The sequence below is a fragment of the Phaethon lepturus genome, unplaced genomic scaffold (assembly GCF_000687285.1).
Source record: "Phaethon lepturus isolate BGI_N335 unplaced genomic scaffold, ASM68728v1 scaffold2502, whole genome shotgun sequence".
In the NCBI taxonomy this organism is placed as follows: domain Eukaryota; kingdom Metazoa; phylum Chordata; class Aves; order Phaethontiformes; family Phaethontidae; genus Phaethon; species Phaethon lepturus.
Window position 1 is genome coordinate 61,548 of NW_010521043.1, and position 17,365 is coordinate 78,912.

A 17,365-nucleotide genomic window follows, 5' to 3' on the forward strand; every position below is an offset into this window, starting at 1 on the left:
CTTCTTCCGGCGTGCCCTAGCTACTACAGAGTGAGGTTCCTTCCATCCTTCTCTGGTTGAGAAGAACTTCTACCTGGATCTTAAAAAGTTCCCTAGATAAAATCTCACTGGAAAAGATCCTAAAAAATTAATTGGTCCTTTCTGAAAAGAAGACATCAGACTAAAGAATTCCCTCCTCCATTCCCAGGAGATGTAATCCTGGATGGTATTTTAGCATCTCAGGAAAACAATTTCTAATACAGGAGGTCTCTGTCTTTATAGGCTTACCAATTTATTTTGTGGTAAAAGACAATCTCACAGATACCGGCATTTAATAAGAAATTATCTTCCTATATGTAGGCTATATATATATTTTACCAATATAAAGCAGACCTGGTATTTTATTGTCAATAATCTAATGCAGCATGTTTATTTTGCCCCCCCCAACTCCCAATGTAAGAATGTAGTAAAATGTTTAAATGAGCACTTTCTAAAATACTCAAACTTAGACAGATGCATTGCTTGTGGAAATCAAGATTTCCCTGAATTATAAATTTTGTCTTGATGTCTTCAGAAAATAAAAAGCATCCAAATTCAGATCTCAAGAGAATTTAGCAAGAAACCAACAAGTGAATATAAAACTCAAAGTAAAATAAAGCGTCTCGAAACGAGGCTCCATCTTGCAACTACAGATTCAATTAGCTGACAAAACAGTACCTGAGCCAAGTAAAGGAGGGAGCTTTCACACATAAAAATTCAAGTGTGTGAACTGATTTGCAAACTATTTTCTAATAACTTGAAACTCAAAGAAAAAAAAAATTCCAAAATAGGATTACTTAAAGAAGGCATGAACTTCTCTAAATGAAAAGTCAAAAGTGAATGTGAATATTCAAAGTAACATTTCCTATTTTTCAAGTATCACATTTCCCTTCCTGAAATCATAGAGAAAGATCATTAAGAAGTCCCAGCAGGGCACCAAAGACTCCGTATCTTTAAATGTATCAAAGACATGGAAATCCTTATACTACTTTGATATTTCACATTCCACAGGGAACCTTTCTGAAAAAAACAGGTTTTGAATTTTTTTATTTCTTGAAGTTAATAAAAAATCAACTGAGAATCTTTTCATATTATACTAATACACAGGAGTAAGTGATACCTTTTCTTATCTGGCAAATCCATCCATATAGATAATCACAGTGCCTGTCATTCCAAAGCATGCTGGAATCACCACTGATCTCTGCACAAAGTTCAATTCCTTGATAATTATTGGGTTCTCCAAACCCCCAATTTTCATACCTCACCTATGACAGAAAAGGTTTTGTCAAGATTCTGTTATATAGAAAGAAAATAATGGAGAAAGGGAGGAGACAGCATCAAACCAGACCTACAACTTGTTCCTAGTGTCATTTTAAAAAACTTAGAGGAAACCAGACTGTCCCTGTGCAAATGCTGACATTTCAAACTTTTTTCCAGATTGTAACTGGACTGCAGCTTAGATAACAGTTGTTTCTGATCACACTTGGAATAATATTGACATTTCTTGTAGGACCTAAATTCTGTAAAATTCATCTAATAAGAATGATGGGGCATGCTACATGTTGATACCAAATTAAGTAAATATCCTCTATGAGTAAAATAGTAGGACATTATTGAGACACAACAAAAATGTGGTGTTCTTCTCAGAAAAATATTACTGCTATTCTAATTTTCCTGTATAAATTCCAATTTCAGTTTTCTGTATGGTAAAATTCCATCAATATATTTTGACCAACCTTGCGTGAAATACACCCGCATCTCCAAAACCGCTTTTGTTTCTACAGTTTTATATTTTAGTCTAAAGTACAGTCAATTCACACTGGCATAAAACAACTGCCTTCAGCTCTATGGAATGTAGGCCATTTCAGATAAAGATGTAAGTAGCAAAGAAAAGAATTTCTAAATATATGATTATTTTTCTCAAAAAATCTTTGCATTTATAAGAACATCCTTTTAGTGCACATGAATTTAATTTTCTTGTTGATTCAATACACGTTTTCTTATCAAACATCAGTACGCTTCAGCCAAAACAATCAAGCCATGAAAGTGCTATTCATAAGCTTTCCTAAAGAGAGCATCATACAGTAAAGGGTTATGATCGAGCATAAAAATACACAGAAACACATACACCACACACACTTGAGAAGCACAGGGAATGCAAAATAACAGCTGTGGAAAATTAAATTACTCACTGGAGATCCATCACTCCAAACAAAGCCATCATCAGGATTCAAGTAATATAAGCCCATCCAGAAATGCTGGTGGTAATAGCCACTGTTCCTAAAAAAAAAAAAAGAAAAAAACCCCAACAAAACAGGGAAAAAAAAAAAAGTAATAAATGTCCCATTTATAAGAATGTTAAACATAAACCCAAAAGTAATAGGAGCATTACAGTATTTTTACTAACCTATCATTCACAACAGTTAATAAGCTTTTCTAAAAATAATCCTTAAAGCTGTTAGAAACAATAACAACCAGGGTGGAAATTAATTAAAATGCAACCACTTCTAGCTGTTATCACTATACATTAACTAAGACAGATTGAAATACTGACCAAGAAATGTCCATATCCAGTCCAAATCCTGAAAATACGGTGGCTTAATACTTTTGGATAATGGTTCAATAGCTACTATTGCTCTATTTATCAATCCTCCATTTTCTCTGTAAAGGCACTTACTGTTTCCAAACATACAGTTAATCGCTGCAGTTGAATCACCTTTAAAAAATAGCACCTTAAACTAATTCTTGTCTGCAAGCAGACAGACTTTACTGATTTATCTGAATTTACTGAGTCAATTTGTGGTAATGCAGCATCTGAGATTTCTTCCTTACTATAAGTATGTGGCTGGGATTCTAGTATGGTTGTAGCATTTTGCAGTGCTGCCATGTTTTAGTCTTGCTTCCTAGTTAGACAAGGATGTACAAGTTCATTGAGCCCAGTCAATTTAGATCATATGGCAAGTGTTACATTTTTAAGAGTATTTGATCTCAATCAGAAATGACATCACACCTGCTTTTTACATTTCAGGGACTTACCAACCTTATTTATATTCCCTGTGTAGGAAAAAATTAATCTGCAGTTGCTTCTGCTTTCTAATTAGTTCATAAAAGTGACAATCAATCAACATATTGATCAGATTTGTATCATGACTGTTATCTTTATTTGTGCACTTGCTTATGTGAAAACAACTGGTATCTGTGGTAATTTTATAACATCCACAAAACCACAGTAAATATTTTTACATCAGATGATAAATGTTGCCTCAAGTAGGTGTCTTGCCAATCTCATTTTAGCATTAGCTTCGGGGGTGATTGCCACTAGTCATAAAACTCCTACTATTTGATCAGCTCTGCTGTTTTGCTATGTGTGTGATACAGATAAGGAATCCAGACTGGCTTATACTGAAGTAAAAATATACACCTAAAATTAAATGCTTTAGAAAGATCAAAAGGCTAATTAAATTGATTGGTTTACCACGCTACAGATACTCACGCAATGGAACGCCATATCACATACTGTTCTTCTTTACCATTAATGGAGGCCAGATCTCCTCCTATAGCTCGACAAAACTCTTGAGATTCAAGCCATGTTTTCTTTTGCTCTCCTCTTGAAAAAGGCTAAAGAGAGCATTTTGCAATCAGACAGAATAGACCATATAGACCACATGATCAAGAAACATCAGCCACTCAAAAGCAATTCATTTACAATTAACTTGTTCTGTGGATATTACAGAAACTTTAAATATAGCGTTTATGAGTGTTCACCTCTGTGAAATACAGGTTTAGTATGAGTGTCTTTAAGGCAAGTTAGCAAACTGCATTGCTGACAGGAGTATCTGCTGCAAGACAACAACTAGGAGAGAGGCACTTTTAATCTTAAAAGAATGGGAAATTAGGATCAGAAGATCAAACCTGAAAATCAGACTTTAACAGAGTAAACAAAACCATGAGCATTTCAATAGAAGTGAACAAGACCTCTACATATAATCTGTAAATAAGCTTATGAAACGGTAATAAATATGTATACCAATTTTTATTGCATATATGTGCAGCAAATGGAAACTAGTTTAATGCGAAATAAGCAACATACTTACTTTGAAACAGAAGCTAATACGACTATTTGAGTCCCAACCTTCTGGACACCGGGGAATAGGAGTTGTTGTAGGAACAGGTGGAAGTGTCACTCCCTCTGCCCACACTTTGCATAGGAACTTTGCCTTTTCTTCACATTTCACTACATCCCATAATCCACCTGCAATTCCAGTCCTCATGGCAACGCAGCCCGGCTTTCTTCCTGGTTGTAAACAGGAATGCACAAAAGCAGTATTTAGGGGATCATAAGAATTAAGAAAACTTCATATTCTATTCTGACAGAAATTAAGTCTTTGTACAGAGTCAAAAATGTTTCTAACGTTAGAGTGGGTCCAGAGGAGGGCTACAAAAATCATCAGAGGGCTGGAACATCTCTCCTAAGAAGAAAGGCTGCAGGAGTAGGCTTGCTCAACCTGGAGAAGAAAAGGCTGCAGGGAGACCTTATCACAGCCATTCAATAATGGGGGCTTTTAAGGAAGATGGAGAAAGACTTTACCAGGGCTGGTAGTGACAGGCCAAGGTGCAACATTTCAATTCTAAGATGAAAAAGAGTAGGTTTAGATTGGATGGAAGAGAGAAATTTTTTTACTGTGAGGGTGGTGAGACACTGGAACAGGTTGCCCACAGAAGTTGTGGGTGCCTCATCAGTGGGAAAGTTCAAGGTCAGGTTGAATGGGGCTTTGAGCAACCTGATCTAGTGCAAGATGTCCCTACCCATGGCAGGGGGTAGGGACAAAATGATCTTTAAATGTCGCTTCCAACCCAAACCATTCTGTGATTCTATGATTCTAATTCATGGGGAAAAAAAAAAAAAAAGGAAAAAAAGTGTGTTTCATCCACACCCGAGATACTGAATTGTGCCTCACATCAAATCACCTCCAGTGGCTGACTCTAGCAACATCATAATTTGCTATCCAACAAATTCTCCTCTAAAACTGAAGATGTGATTAGAGCTTGTTTCTCAAATTTGTCTAATTTGACTATGATTTTCAAAAACGAACTTGCTATATGTAGTCCTAGTATTGGCTTCATGTTCTACATGGCCTTACCACTCCATCTGACACATTCAAATCAGCATTTAAGCACTGAAATTAAAGAGAATCAGAGGACCTCCCGAAAGGCAAATGCATAGCACCAGAACCTTAAAGGCTCACATCCTCTTTCTGATGTGATCATGTCAGAAATAAAATCACCTCCCACCCCTATAATTTTATTAGAACAGAAAAAAATGGCAATGTTTTCATCAACAAAACTTAGTACATAAGGAAATCACAATTAACCTAGCAGAGATATTAACTAAAAAAGATTAAACACAAATATTCCCTTGGCCCTCTTGTCTCTCCCTTCAATCCCATTTTCTCTAGGACTAGAGATGCTTCATGCATGCTGTTACCTCGCACAACTCAGAACATGCAGTGAGAAAGTGTACTATGAGATATGGCTGAACAGGCAGGACTCACACACAGGATGCAATATGCCTGCAGAGATTGCTCTTCTGGAGTACTACAGACACAGGTTTTCCCAGAAAAGACATAAATCACAAACTTGATCTCAATTTAAAGTTTCTTCTCAAGCTCATGTTAAAAACTCATTTCAGCAGTAAGCAGAAAGTTAGCAGCAGTATTGCATGCTTGAGAAAGCAGCCAGATATATTTGAGAACAAGTAGTCATTATAATATCAAACAAGGGCTAATTAATGAAGTAAAAAAATTCAAGTAGTGATCAATGTATTTCGGGCACTGGACTCATTAAACAGTATAGAGCCATACGTACCAGGCATTTCGGAATTCCAGTGTGTAAATAAGACAGATTCACCGTTAGCCCACTTGAACGTTCCCTTTTCTTCTACATCTGAAAGTCCAATCCAAAAATATCTTTCTGTTCTCAGCCCAACCAGGCTAGTCAGATAGGCTTGTTCGTATCTGTTCAAAAGAACACCACCATTAAATTAATACTGTTAAATTTCTTCCTAAAAGTTGTAAAAAGCTGTTATTTTCTCAGAATTACTGCTGTACCTTCTTGAAAGCATAGCTTGGGTGGATTTACTTGAACAAAGCACATAACAAAACATTATATAACAGGTATTTTGTAAGTTTCAATACCAGAGTGTTCTGCCTTCCCTTCGGATCTCCAGTAAAGAAAGTGACATAATCACAGACTGACATGAAATTGGTGGAAAAGAAGAAACCTGACAGGACTTATGTGTTATACCACTGTATTTTTTCAGAGTTTCTAGTACCCTTGTATTTTAATGACTTCTTGTTTTAGGCAAATCCAAAACTGGAAAAGGAATCTCAGCATTATTGAAGAAATACACAGAGGTAGAGAAGTTTGGGAAACAAACCTATGTAGACATGAAGACTGTCATAGTTCATTATCGTGTTTAAACAAACAGCTCTTAAGAAATCAAAGCAAATAAAAGAAGTCTCCACTTAACCAAGTATACTCTGAAGACCATATTAAAGTTAAACCATTTTTATGACAGCTGCAGTGCTACATACATTTAGAGGGCTACCATTCATGACAGATAGAGTTTTCACACTAGATGTATCTATTTAAATTATATAGAAATAAATAAGAGAAAGTGTAAAACATCAAGTCAACTACAAGCAAAATAAGCTTTGTTTCTTAACCCTAACTTTCATTTTCCCAGTATTCCACATTCAATAATGTACACCAGTTGTTCAGAAGTTTAGCACACACTGAACCCTGGCTGAATTGTGATGCATTTTCAGGTACCAAGAACTTCTATTATCATTTTGGTTTGTACTTAATTTCTTTAAAAGTAGCTCAATCCTAAGACCAGATAGGTGAAAATGATATGCTCTTGCTTATTTGAACTAACTTTTCAAAAGAATTCAGAGCCATATCTCCTTATTTAATCATCAAAATGGGATTCTGCATCCCTCACTCAAGTAAAACTCATCCTCAAGCCACTGCAATTAAGGAAACAAAAAACATAATTCTATTTTTTTCCTTTACATAACCATCTACATCAATACTGACTTCACAGCCATTACCTATTTTTACTATAAACTGAATTCCTGTATTTGAATATACATGCAAAGACTGTGAGAAGTTCTATATCTACTGATAGCTGTCCTCTCATGCAAGATTTTTGTCCAGATCAGGGTCTTTATTTTGATATTCAGATGATGCTAGATGTTAAATCCTCATGTGATCCCCTCATAAAAGTTGTCTTTTACATACCTGTCTTCAATAGTTGCTAAAAAGGCCTGATGCCTTTCACAGGTTTGATTTGCTTGAGAAAATGATACAAATGTATTTCCAATGAAGTAACAATAAAAACCATGTCTTTTCCAACCCTGTCAAAATAAACATTAAGTGATTACATATGTTGCAGCTTGTCTAAACTTCTTAAAAAAAAAAAAAAAACAAAACACACTGATTTATACCACTGTAGGCTAACTGTCTAAGTGAAAAAGCCAGACTGGAAACAGGTGGGATCAAAGCTTTTAAAAATTTTGTTTTACAAAACAATTTTTCACATATAATTACCTATCTCATCTGCCATAGAAAGGCCAACTGTTCAGAGGATGACAAAACAGAACCCATTTTTCCTGCTTTATCTGTCACCTAGGTGGCATTTTCTCCTCTTAATAATTCCCAGCAGCCTATTCAGATCAGACAGCTTTTTCTTCACTTACTCTCTGGCAGCCCATCTCAATAGTTTCCTCTTCTGTAGGAGCTTCTGACACGGGTTTCCTTTTACAGATGTAGCCAATTTTCTTTTCACAAGAATGGTCTGCCCAAAATCCATCCTGAACATAAGAACAGAACATCACAGTCAAGTGGGATTTAGTCTTCAAAAAAGGTGCATTATGTTTTTAAGTATTTAATTCTTTTTTGCTAGCTTTAAAAGAAGTAAAACCTACATCTAAGTTCAGTACTTAATTCCAACCTCATTACAACCTCACTTCTACTGGGGCTGATTCACCATTGACTTACACCTTACTTGATTTTTCACCCTTCTGAAAAGAGAACCCTTTCAGGTGACAGCAATACACCATCTTTACAAAGACTACTGATTTAATAAGCATGCAGGAGGAAAGGGAGATGTCTCCTCTCCCTGCAGAAATCCAGTCACAACAGAAAAAAACCAGAAGACTACATTCCTTAGTTAATACTTTTATAAAACTTTGAAGATGCAAAAAGTTCCTTTTCAAAGTTAGAATTAACAGTGTTACCCCTCATACTACAGATTCTCAGAAGAAACAATGACTTTCAGTGGGAGCTGTACTTAAAGTAAGGAACCTCACACCATGTTCCTGCTATATTTTAGTTCAACAGATGAACTAAAGTATTGGGAGAGGAAGAGAAACCCCTGTGCAAAGCACTCTCTTGCCTGTGCCTTAAAGACTCCACTTCTGTAAAAGCAAAATCATAGCAGTTGGTGGCAATTTCTTTCTTTTTTTTTCCCAGGTTTTTTTTCCTTCCCTCTCCTCACAAATGTAAAATAATGATCATGGTAATACACAATCCCTTGTGCCACAATATGCAAAGTCCTCAAGAACCTCAACAAACACCACTTCCAGCAAACACTCTCCCAAAGCTCAACACTACCGCCTACAGCAATGAAGATCCCTAGGGTGTTCAGCTGGCGCTTGTATCTTCTTTGTCCTGTGCTGACCACAACGGAAGTCCATTGGTGGCTGTCTCATCATCTCCTACCATTTCTTTCTCAGTCTCACTGGGCTGGTAGGCATTTCAGATAACCACCTAAAATTCTGACCTTCTCAGCCTGGAAGAAATCATCACAACTTTCACAACCTTTAGACCTCTTTAACGTGGGAAAACTTACTCTGAAGCTTTGGCTCTCTAGTTGCAGGAAGATCCTTTGCTGTCTTCCCTTAATTGTGTCTTCTGGGAAATTCATGCAGTAATTTCTAGGGACTTCTTACCATGTCTTATCAGCTGCCTTTTGCAAATATCCCTCTGTTCTCCTACTTCCTCATTAACTAAACCCAAACACTTCCTTTAAAAAGAAGGTGGTTTCATAGACAGAGGCAGGTTTTGTTCCATAAAAATAAACGATGGATTCAGAGTACTTCAGCCAAGGAGTGAACAACCCAAAATAACCAGCAATGAAACCATATGTGTACTTAAGTAGACAAACCTCAACAAAAACCAGGGAAAGTCAACTTATAATTATACTTTGTTTGGTCAGTTGATGGCTGATCCCAAGAGATACTGGCCTAGTGAAACTTCCATGGACTCTGAAGTTACTTTTCCTACTAAGGTAAACTATTTAATAGATAGGTATTTTGAAAGAGTTCAGAAGAACACACAATAAAATTAGTTTTCCACACAAAAGCCACGTATGAAAAGTCTGTATATAGCTAAAATGTGTTGTGTTTTTTTAATATGTAACTCTCACAACAGAAATTACTGACTTTTGAACCCAAGGGAAAACCTGGTCTGATGGCAAGCATCAAGCCCTGAAAATTTATCCTTGAAAGAAACATTTCCAGTCTGACTTACTACTTGGTATAGAAAGCAAAAGAGTCTTCCCATCAAAAAGAATAGTAGAAAAACTAAAGGACAGTATATATCAACAGCTACCCTTTCAAAATAGTAAACTGGACAAACGGTAGCTTCTTTACAGCTTATCAAATTTGTATCACATTAATTTGCATTACTGTCCAAAAGGTACAGAGTTAAACTAAAATAAAAATTAAAAACAATGTACTGAAGGAGGAATTCAAATAAAACTGCACCTATGACCACCAAATTCAATGAAAGATAGACAAAAATCATAACACAATGAACAAGCATGTTATAAACAGAAGTCCTTTTTGATGGCATTGTTGCATGCCTTACTAATTCATTTCTAACTTTCCATTAGTGGCCTGAGGGCAGCAATAGACCCAAATGGCCCCCACCATCTTCACTCGGGGCCTCCACCCACCTGCCTGCCCACGGGCTCCACTTAAGTTCAGACCTGGGCCTTCAATCCCTGTCCATGCTGTAAAAGAAGTACTTCTCTCCAGCTCCAGCAATGTCTGTACCTGGCTATGGGCCTTGTTGATCTAGACCCTGGACCTTTGGACTGTCTTCCTGGCTTGATCTTGGACTTGCCTTGTCAGTATGGTCTCGCCTAGCAATCACTGGATTGTGTCTGACCCTGGTTACGCTCTCCAGACCTGAACCTGACTCAGCTACTTGGCTTTACCTTGGACCTGCCTCATCATCCCCGATGTGGGCTCCAGTCTTCCCCCAGCTGCCTGCCCCACCTGCCCTGCTCCCTCACTGGGGACAGTGGGAGAGGCTCTGGCTGCACAGGCTCTGGCCCGGCAAGCTGGGCTATTATGCTTGGCTGGTGACTCCTCACCTGTTACGAAAGAGCTGATCTGCTGCTATGTATATGAGCAGCAGAGAGACCAGCCTCATAAAGCAGCGGGTATGGAACACTTTCAAAACAGTTCACACTCTCCGAGAACCAAAGAAATACTTAGTTGGAAGACCTCTAAGCATCCTCTATTTCAATGCCTCACAGTGAGAGAGGAAGTAATTTATTTCAAATATCCTTGCTGGCTTCCAGCTAACCTGCTCTTAACAACACAAAAACCCCACCCTAAGTAGCTCGTTCTTTTTTTTACTAAATAAACAACTGGAAGAATTGATTGCAACCTCTGTATACTTGAAGACTTTTGCTCTTTTTCAGATTTCTTTTTCACAAATCAAAATCCCCTTTATTTCTTCAGCCAAAACCTACATCATGCTTTCCGTATTGCTTTTGAGCTCTGATACAAGTGAAGGGATAACAGCTCTTCTAAACCAGCAGAATGGAACAGCAGGCTGCTACTTTTATTTATAGCTGCAGCCATAAATATATCTATCTATTGCTGTTGGAATTAAAAGGTCCTCTGGCGTTTAGATACAAGTCTCAAATACATATACAGACCCCAAGATCCTTCTGTACTGACATTGTGTTAGGTGAAGGAAGAGAAGGCTTGGTCTACCAGAGGATGGAGTCTTCTGCTTCCTCCCTTCCCGAAGTCAAGGCCCAGCAGCTTGAACCAGTATTTTCAGCTGGTTCTTGACCATAGTATTAAGCATGACAGCCTGCCATCAGAAACTCTACTTCTGAGCAACGATCATGGGTTATCTGGCTGCACTCAGTGCTGCCACTTTTAGCATAGCACATAGGACATGACAAGTGAGTCCAAATCTTAATGCTTTGAGACGCTGGCCATTGAATTAATTTCATTTTAATACCCAAACAAATGTTAGCTTGCTTGTATAATCTTAGGTCATCTTCTGTCAACAGATCTGACTAGACACATAGAAGCAATCACACGCTGCTGTATTATCTATAACTATTCTTCCCTCCTTGTAACTGAGCTGCTTGTATGTTCCAACAGTTCAGTCTGGGCATACATGTCAAGACTTCAATGACCATACAAGGCGAGGGTGAGGACGTAAATAGGAATGACTCCTATTTTGCCATCCGTTTCCTTATCCAGTAGGTTTCATGAATGGCCACATGGAATGGGGGAAAAACATCAGGCAAACCAACCATAGTTCTTTCAGGGCTTGGCACTGCAGAGTGGCATGAATTCACTCCGGACTATGCTCTTCCTGCCCTCCACCAGAGGATACTGATAGGACTAGTTGCAACCTCTCCCTGCCTTGCCTTTCTCCCAAAGTCTTACGGAAGTAACAAGATGTGTCTTTCCTCTAATCTTGTAACACAAACTGAGGTAGCTGTCTCTTCCCTAAAGAAATGCAACAGGTGCTCAAATTCAAACTATCACAAGAAGTGATTTGCTAAGTTTGCACAAAATTAGAATCTAGTGGATCTCAGCCTCTGTACACAGAGATTTTTAACCTGAATCCAAGTTCCCTGAAATTCTACAACACTTGGCTTAGACAGAAAATGCCATCCAGATGCTCAGAGCGCCACAAAACAAATTCTGCCCCTTGGTGTTTTTTCTTGAAACTCTTGGTCTGAAAGCAGTCAAGTCATTCTGATAAAGATCATGGCTTTACCAATACATTTAAGCTGCCCTACATGTTCTAAAAGACTGTAAAAAAAGATAAATAAAAAAAAGATTGCATCAAGGAACTATGAATATCAAGAGCAATCTTAGTACTCTCAGTACTTTTTTTAAAGTACCAGCCAAATTATTAAATTATTGTTAGCCTCTAACCTCCTCTAATACTTCCTGCACCAACACTTCCATGTAAAATACCATAAAACCCCAAAGTTCGCACCAACAGATGAGGGTAGCTAAAGGGCACAGGATGGCAGATGAGACAAAACCTCAACTATGTGTTCCTTGCAACTCACCACGCACATGCACAAAGGCCAGCCACCTTGCAAACCTCTTGTTCTTGAGAAAGTTCTCCAGCCTTGACCAGTATAAAAGTCCTTGAAGCAACTGCCATTTACAACCTCAACAAACTGACCCTCACATCTGAGCATTCAGCTTCCTTCCACTGTCTGACCCTGTAATTCTGTTAGGCAAAGCATCTACTACATCCTCAACCAGCACTGGCATAGCCACTGCACAGACAATGGAGCACAAACACCCTCACACCCTTAAAAAACTGTTCAATTACCATAATGCACCATGGCCTGGTTGCCATGGAAGAAATACACATTTACACTCTTCTCACCAGAACATGTCCACTAATACAGTGCTTCTGACCAGTGCAAAATTCTTCACTAAAATACACATCAAATTCTAACCTTCCAGACACATCTGACTACACATGAAGTTCCTTCTCCCTGATGAGTTCATACAGCAATGAAACTGTAGATCTGAACTTTGGCCTGGCCAGAGAACACCTCCACAAACACACATAGCTCTGCTCAATTTTGGGAGAATAATATGCTATATTCTCCACAGGCTTGCCTCTTCCATGGATATTACTGCAGTTCTGCTCTCCCAAGAATGCTGTTCTAGTTCTCTTTCTCATTCCTTCTTGGAACTGATAATGTGGTCCCTATTTCTTCTAGTGCTTCACCTGCTTACTCTTCTATGTCCCCTACAGCTTCTTCCTACTGCAGAGCTGGTTCAGCCCTTTCCCTCTGCACTCAGTCTCAATTTCTGAACTTGAGTGTTTGTGCACCAGAATGATGAACCAGCTGCATGTATACATGCCACTGTTGCTGTTGATGATGGCACCCACGTGAAGCAAGTTAGAAAACTAGGCCTATTGGGGCTTGAGTGCAGGCTTGCCCTATGAGGCAAGCTCTGTATAGTGTTCAGGTCAATTGGGGAAAAAATTTTAGTTTTAATTTTGCAAAATAAGAAAACGTCTTTGGTATGGGTAAATACTTCTTTTCCTCCTGGTAAAACAGGTAGACCCTGAAGGAGGTAGTAAGTCCATGCTCATTGCAAGGGGGGGTTGGACTAGATGAAGGTCCCTTCCAACCCAAACTAATCTACGATTCTATTCTATGATTCTAATTCAGTATTTTTAATTATCGCAAAGGTGAAAAAATACCATTTTGCAACATCACACACAGACTGACTTTTATACCAGGTATTATCTCAGTTCTTGTAGTACACCCTGGTCATCAATCATTGCCATATTCCAAAAGGCAGCCTTTTCAAAGCAGCCTTTTAACTATAGGTATACAGTCACTCTGTAAAAGCTTCCACTAGTGTCATTGCTAACTACTTTTTGCCATTGCTAACTACTTTTTGCCATTTCTAACTACTTTTCTTACAACTTTTCATGTGCAGTGCAGATACAAGCATAACATCTAATCCACCTAGACCCGAGATTTATAACTTTGTCTAGAAGAAGAAAATGAAGATTTCTATTTTCTTCTAAAGATAGTATTTCTCTCTAACATTAAAAATTGCTACTGCAATTCTTTAAGGTAGGTGTATATCCCATATTCAGTCAAAGCAGAAAAAATCCAAACATATCCAAAATGTCTTTGTAGCTTCCTGAAGAAAAGCATTTATATGTTAGCATGCTTTAAAGTGTAATTGAAAGGTTCTTAAAAAAAGCCCACATGCACAAACTGAAATCCAGAAATATGGACCTTGGGGGACTTTCAAGGAAAGCCATCGTTTGCCTGCTTCTCTGAGAAGACAACAAAAACAACTTTCCGGCAACCTTGAACAGGGATCCTTCCTCAGAAAAGTAACACCTATAAGACTCTAAAATAGGCTGCTTCATACAGTAATATGTCCTACTTTTGTGCTCTTGCATAGAAAAAAGCCCAAATAATAAATGAAATTATAAGATAATTAAGTCAATAGTTACATGACTTTACCTTTCCCTTCATAACAACACAGTCCTCTTGCCTGTTGTTTGCATGAGTGGGTTCTCCACGAAGCCACTTGGTGTAGGTGACAGGTGTCCCATCGCTCCATTCAAAATACATCTGAACCTTGAGGTCATTCAACCCAATCCACAGCTCATCAGTTGGCTCTAAAACATATGATTAACAAGGTTAATAACAGTCCTTTTATATGATGTGAACTTTATATCCATGGAACAGAAAATAATTTATTCTCAGGAAGTTTAAAAGGCGGTCACAGGAAATTAAGGCTCCCTGTTTCATAAGGAGGGCAGACCGTTCCTCATATGATGACTCCAGTCATCAGGAAAGGTCACTCACTGTAGTGGCAATACAAAAAGAGTGACAGCCAAAATACTCTGTTGAATTATGCTGCAGCACAACTAGGTTCATTCTTTTTTTCCAGCACAGAACTCTTGTAACAAGATATGAATAAACATCTAAATAAAATGCTATGTCACCCTTTCCTCCTTCCTCTACTATAGTGAAGAAGTGCCCTCTTTTCTAATGCTTAGATACCCAGTGTTGTCTTTTAGAGCTGACAACCAGAATACTTGCAAGTTTTCCCATTACATGTGTTCCTATACTTTATTTCATTTCAGAGCAAAATGAAATTCATGTAGCTGTTGGACTTTTTTCAGTTTACAGTTAATGGAGTTAACTGCTGGTTTTTGTCTGGAAGGAAAGTGCAGGACTGACAAAGGATGTTACTTTACAGCAGCTGTTCCTTAGAGGTTTATTTGTCTGTGCTTAAAATCCTCCACTCTAACACATTGCTACTATAATGTTCAGACCTAGCTTTGCTCTGAATAAACTATTTCAATAAGGAGGATTAAAAATTTGGGCATTTATAATCAGTCTGAGCTCCATCATCATCAAAGGGTATTTCTCTCTAGAACCGATTTTATGACTTTGTTCAGTGCAATTGGCAATTTTTAAATTATTATTTAATTATTTATTTATAGTCTGTCATCCAGTCTATATTAAAGGCAGCAGGTGTTTCCTTTTGTCCACAGCACTATGACCTAGATCACACTGACCAACTACAAGCACAGTCCTTTCTTTAGATAGCAGTCTTTCCAGAGTATGAACTACTTGGTTGCTAGAACTAACCCATAATGAGCATTTTTCACAAATGATAGGGAGACTACTTTTCAACAATTTTTTTCAACGCTTATGACTTTGCATTTCTACAATCCATGTACAGAACTCAGAGGTTTTCCCTGTTCAGATTGTTATCATAGTTTTTGCCTTCTTCTGTAAGTCTTCCTTTATGCAGACTGATAAGTCAACCTGATGGTGAAATTACCCATAGAAATTAAAAATGGGACAGTGAGTCCATCCAAAAAGACATTAGCTGCAGGAGTGGGTCTCTCAATGGAACTGGAACTGTTTCTTTTCTGTTGCTGCTGTCACTAGCAACAGAAGTGCCTGTAAAAGAGTTAAAAGTCATTGTCCCCAAGGCAATCCTTTCTGATTAACACATTTCAGATGGAGGTTTTCCTAGATACCTGCAAAACTTAAAACTATCCTGTAACACTTCTCCCATCTCCTAGTTACAGGAACATGGAGGCTTCCCATTTTGACTAAACAAGCTGCTGCAAAAATCACCAGCCTGTCACTTTAATGGAGTCAACTCTCTCTCCTTTCTCTTTCCGTCTTGTATCTCCCATCTTTATTATACCTAAGTATGATCCACCTTCATAGCTCATCCATACTGTCCAAACAGGCACTTTTATCTCTTCTTCCACACTACTCTTCATGTTCAGAAGTCCCCCAACATCACACCTCAGTACCCTCCTTTAAACTCTTCTCAACCAAAATTGAAACCTGTTCCAATTCCGCTGCCCATCTTGCTCTCATTCCCTCCTTAGCTATAGCCATCCATGCTCTCTAATTTCTTTTTTGTTTAGTTATCTGTTAAAATCTTTCTGTCTGTGTTTATTGAGCACCTAGCACAGCAGAGCCTTATCCACAGCCAGAGCTCCTACTGTGGTGGGCTCACACCATCGTAATACGAAAAATAAACAGCATTCTGTAACAAAATTATTACATCAAAGTCATCTAAATAAGCCATACAAATCAGAAATGGCCAAGAGCTATGTCTGGCTCTGTGGAGCCTCTTCCTACATAACATTTTCTCCTCTGAAGAAGAAATGCTGTCACATAGTTTTGCAATCATCTCTAAAGCTGGGTAAATACCACGGGTTTGTTTTTTTCCCCCAGCCACTTGTAAATAAGCCACTCAGACATGCACTGGACCACGTTTGTGCCATATCACATGTTGGACTTCTGTGTAAACATCCAGAATGCACTTCTTTATTCTTCTTCATGTTCCTCTCTAAAGTTCTCCTTTGTGGGTGTTGCCAACAAAAGCTCGGCTACTATGACAATACTCATCTCATCGTACCCCTTCTTCCTTTGTTTTATCATGAGACTGTGAATTGTTTGGCACAAAGATAGACTTTTTTTTCTTTCACTTATTGCAGCAGAGTTCTGATGCAGACAAGATTTTCTAGGCACTGCAATACATGGTGTTCTCATCTCAGTGGTGAATAAGGGTAATTTGATACTGCCATAAACTGCCTTAAAAGGCTTCTTTAGTTGTTCCAATTTTACTCCTCTGAAAAGAATGCTTTCAAAAGAGTCTGTTGCAGTGAGTGTGCCATATGTGAGAAGCCTGCTTTCCTTCAGGACTATTTGCCTTTCAGAAACATTCACTTTTACAAAAACAGTGCAGCACAGTCAGTTCATGGTCTTTGGAGAAGGCATTAAACTATGAAATAATCTACTTCCAAGGAGTGAGGTGTTGTCCTGGTTCCAGACACCACACACCATCTCCCCTGTCCTGAGAGACTGCTATGATGGATGAAGCCCAAAGTCATGGACCGAATGAACTCCACAGACATCCACAGATGACTCCACAGACTCCACAGACTCCACCCGAGAGTACTGAGAGAGCTGGCG

The 17,365-nt window shown here is 38.3% G+C and overlaps 1 protein-coding gene across 1 annotated transcript in view; it reads right to left on the reverse strand.

Annotated features, from left to right (window-relative positions):
* The window catches only part of LOC104628866 (macrophage mannose receptor 1-like), a 38,242-nt gene extending 22,081 nt beyond the window's left edge, over nucleotides 1–16,161 (reverse strand). Inside the window, exons 1-9 of the mRNA XM_010297581.1 lie at nucleotides 16,014–16,161; nucleotides 14,372–14,529; nucleotides 7,779–7,892; nucleotides 7,321–7,436; nucleotides 5,884–6,032; nucleotides 4,113–4,312; nucleotides 3,512–3,636; nucleotides 2,211–2,298; nucleotides 1,139–1,283 (exon numbers count right to left, since the gene is read on the reverse strand). Coding sequence (XP_010295883.1) covers nucleotides 1,139–1,283; nucleotides 2,211–2,298; nucleotides 3,512–3,636; nucleotides 4,113–4,312; nucleotides 5,884–6,032; nucleotides 7,321–7,436; nucleotides 7,779–7,892; nucleotides 14,372–14,529; nucleotides 16,014–16,161 — 1,243 coding nt within the window. The remainder of the gene's footprint in view (nucleotides 1–1,138; nucleotides 1,284–2,210; nucleotides 2,299–3,511; nucleotides 3,637–4,112; nucleotides 4,313–5,883; nucleotides 6,033–7,320; nucleotides 7,437–7,778; nucleotides 7,893–14,371; nucleotides 14,530–16,013) is intronic.
* Between the last annotated feature and the right edge of the window lie 1,204 nt (nucleotides 16,162–17,365).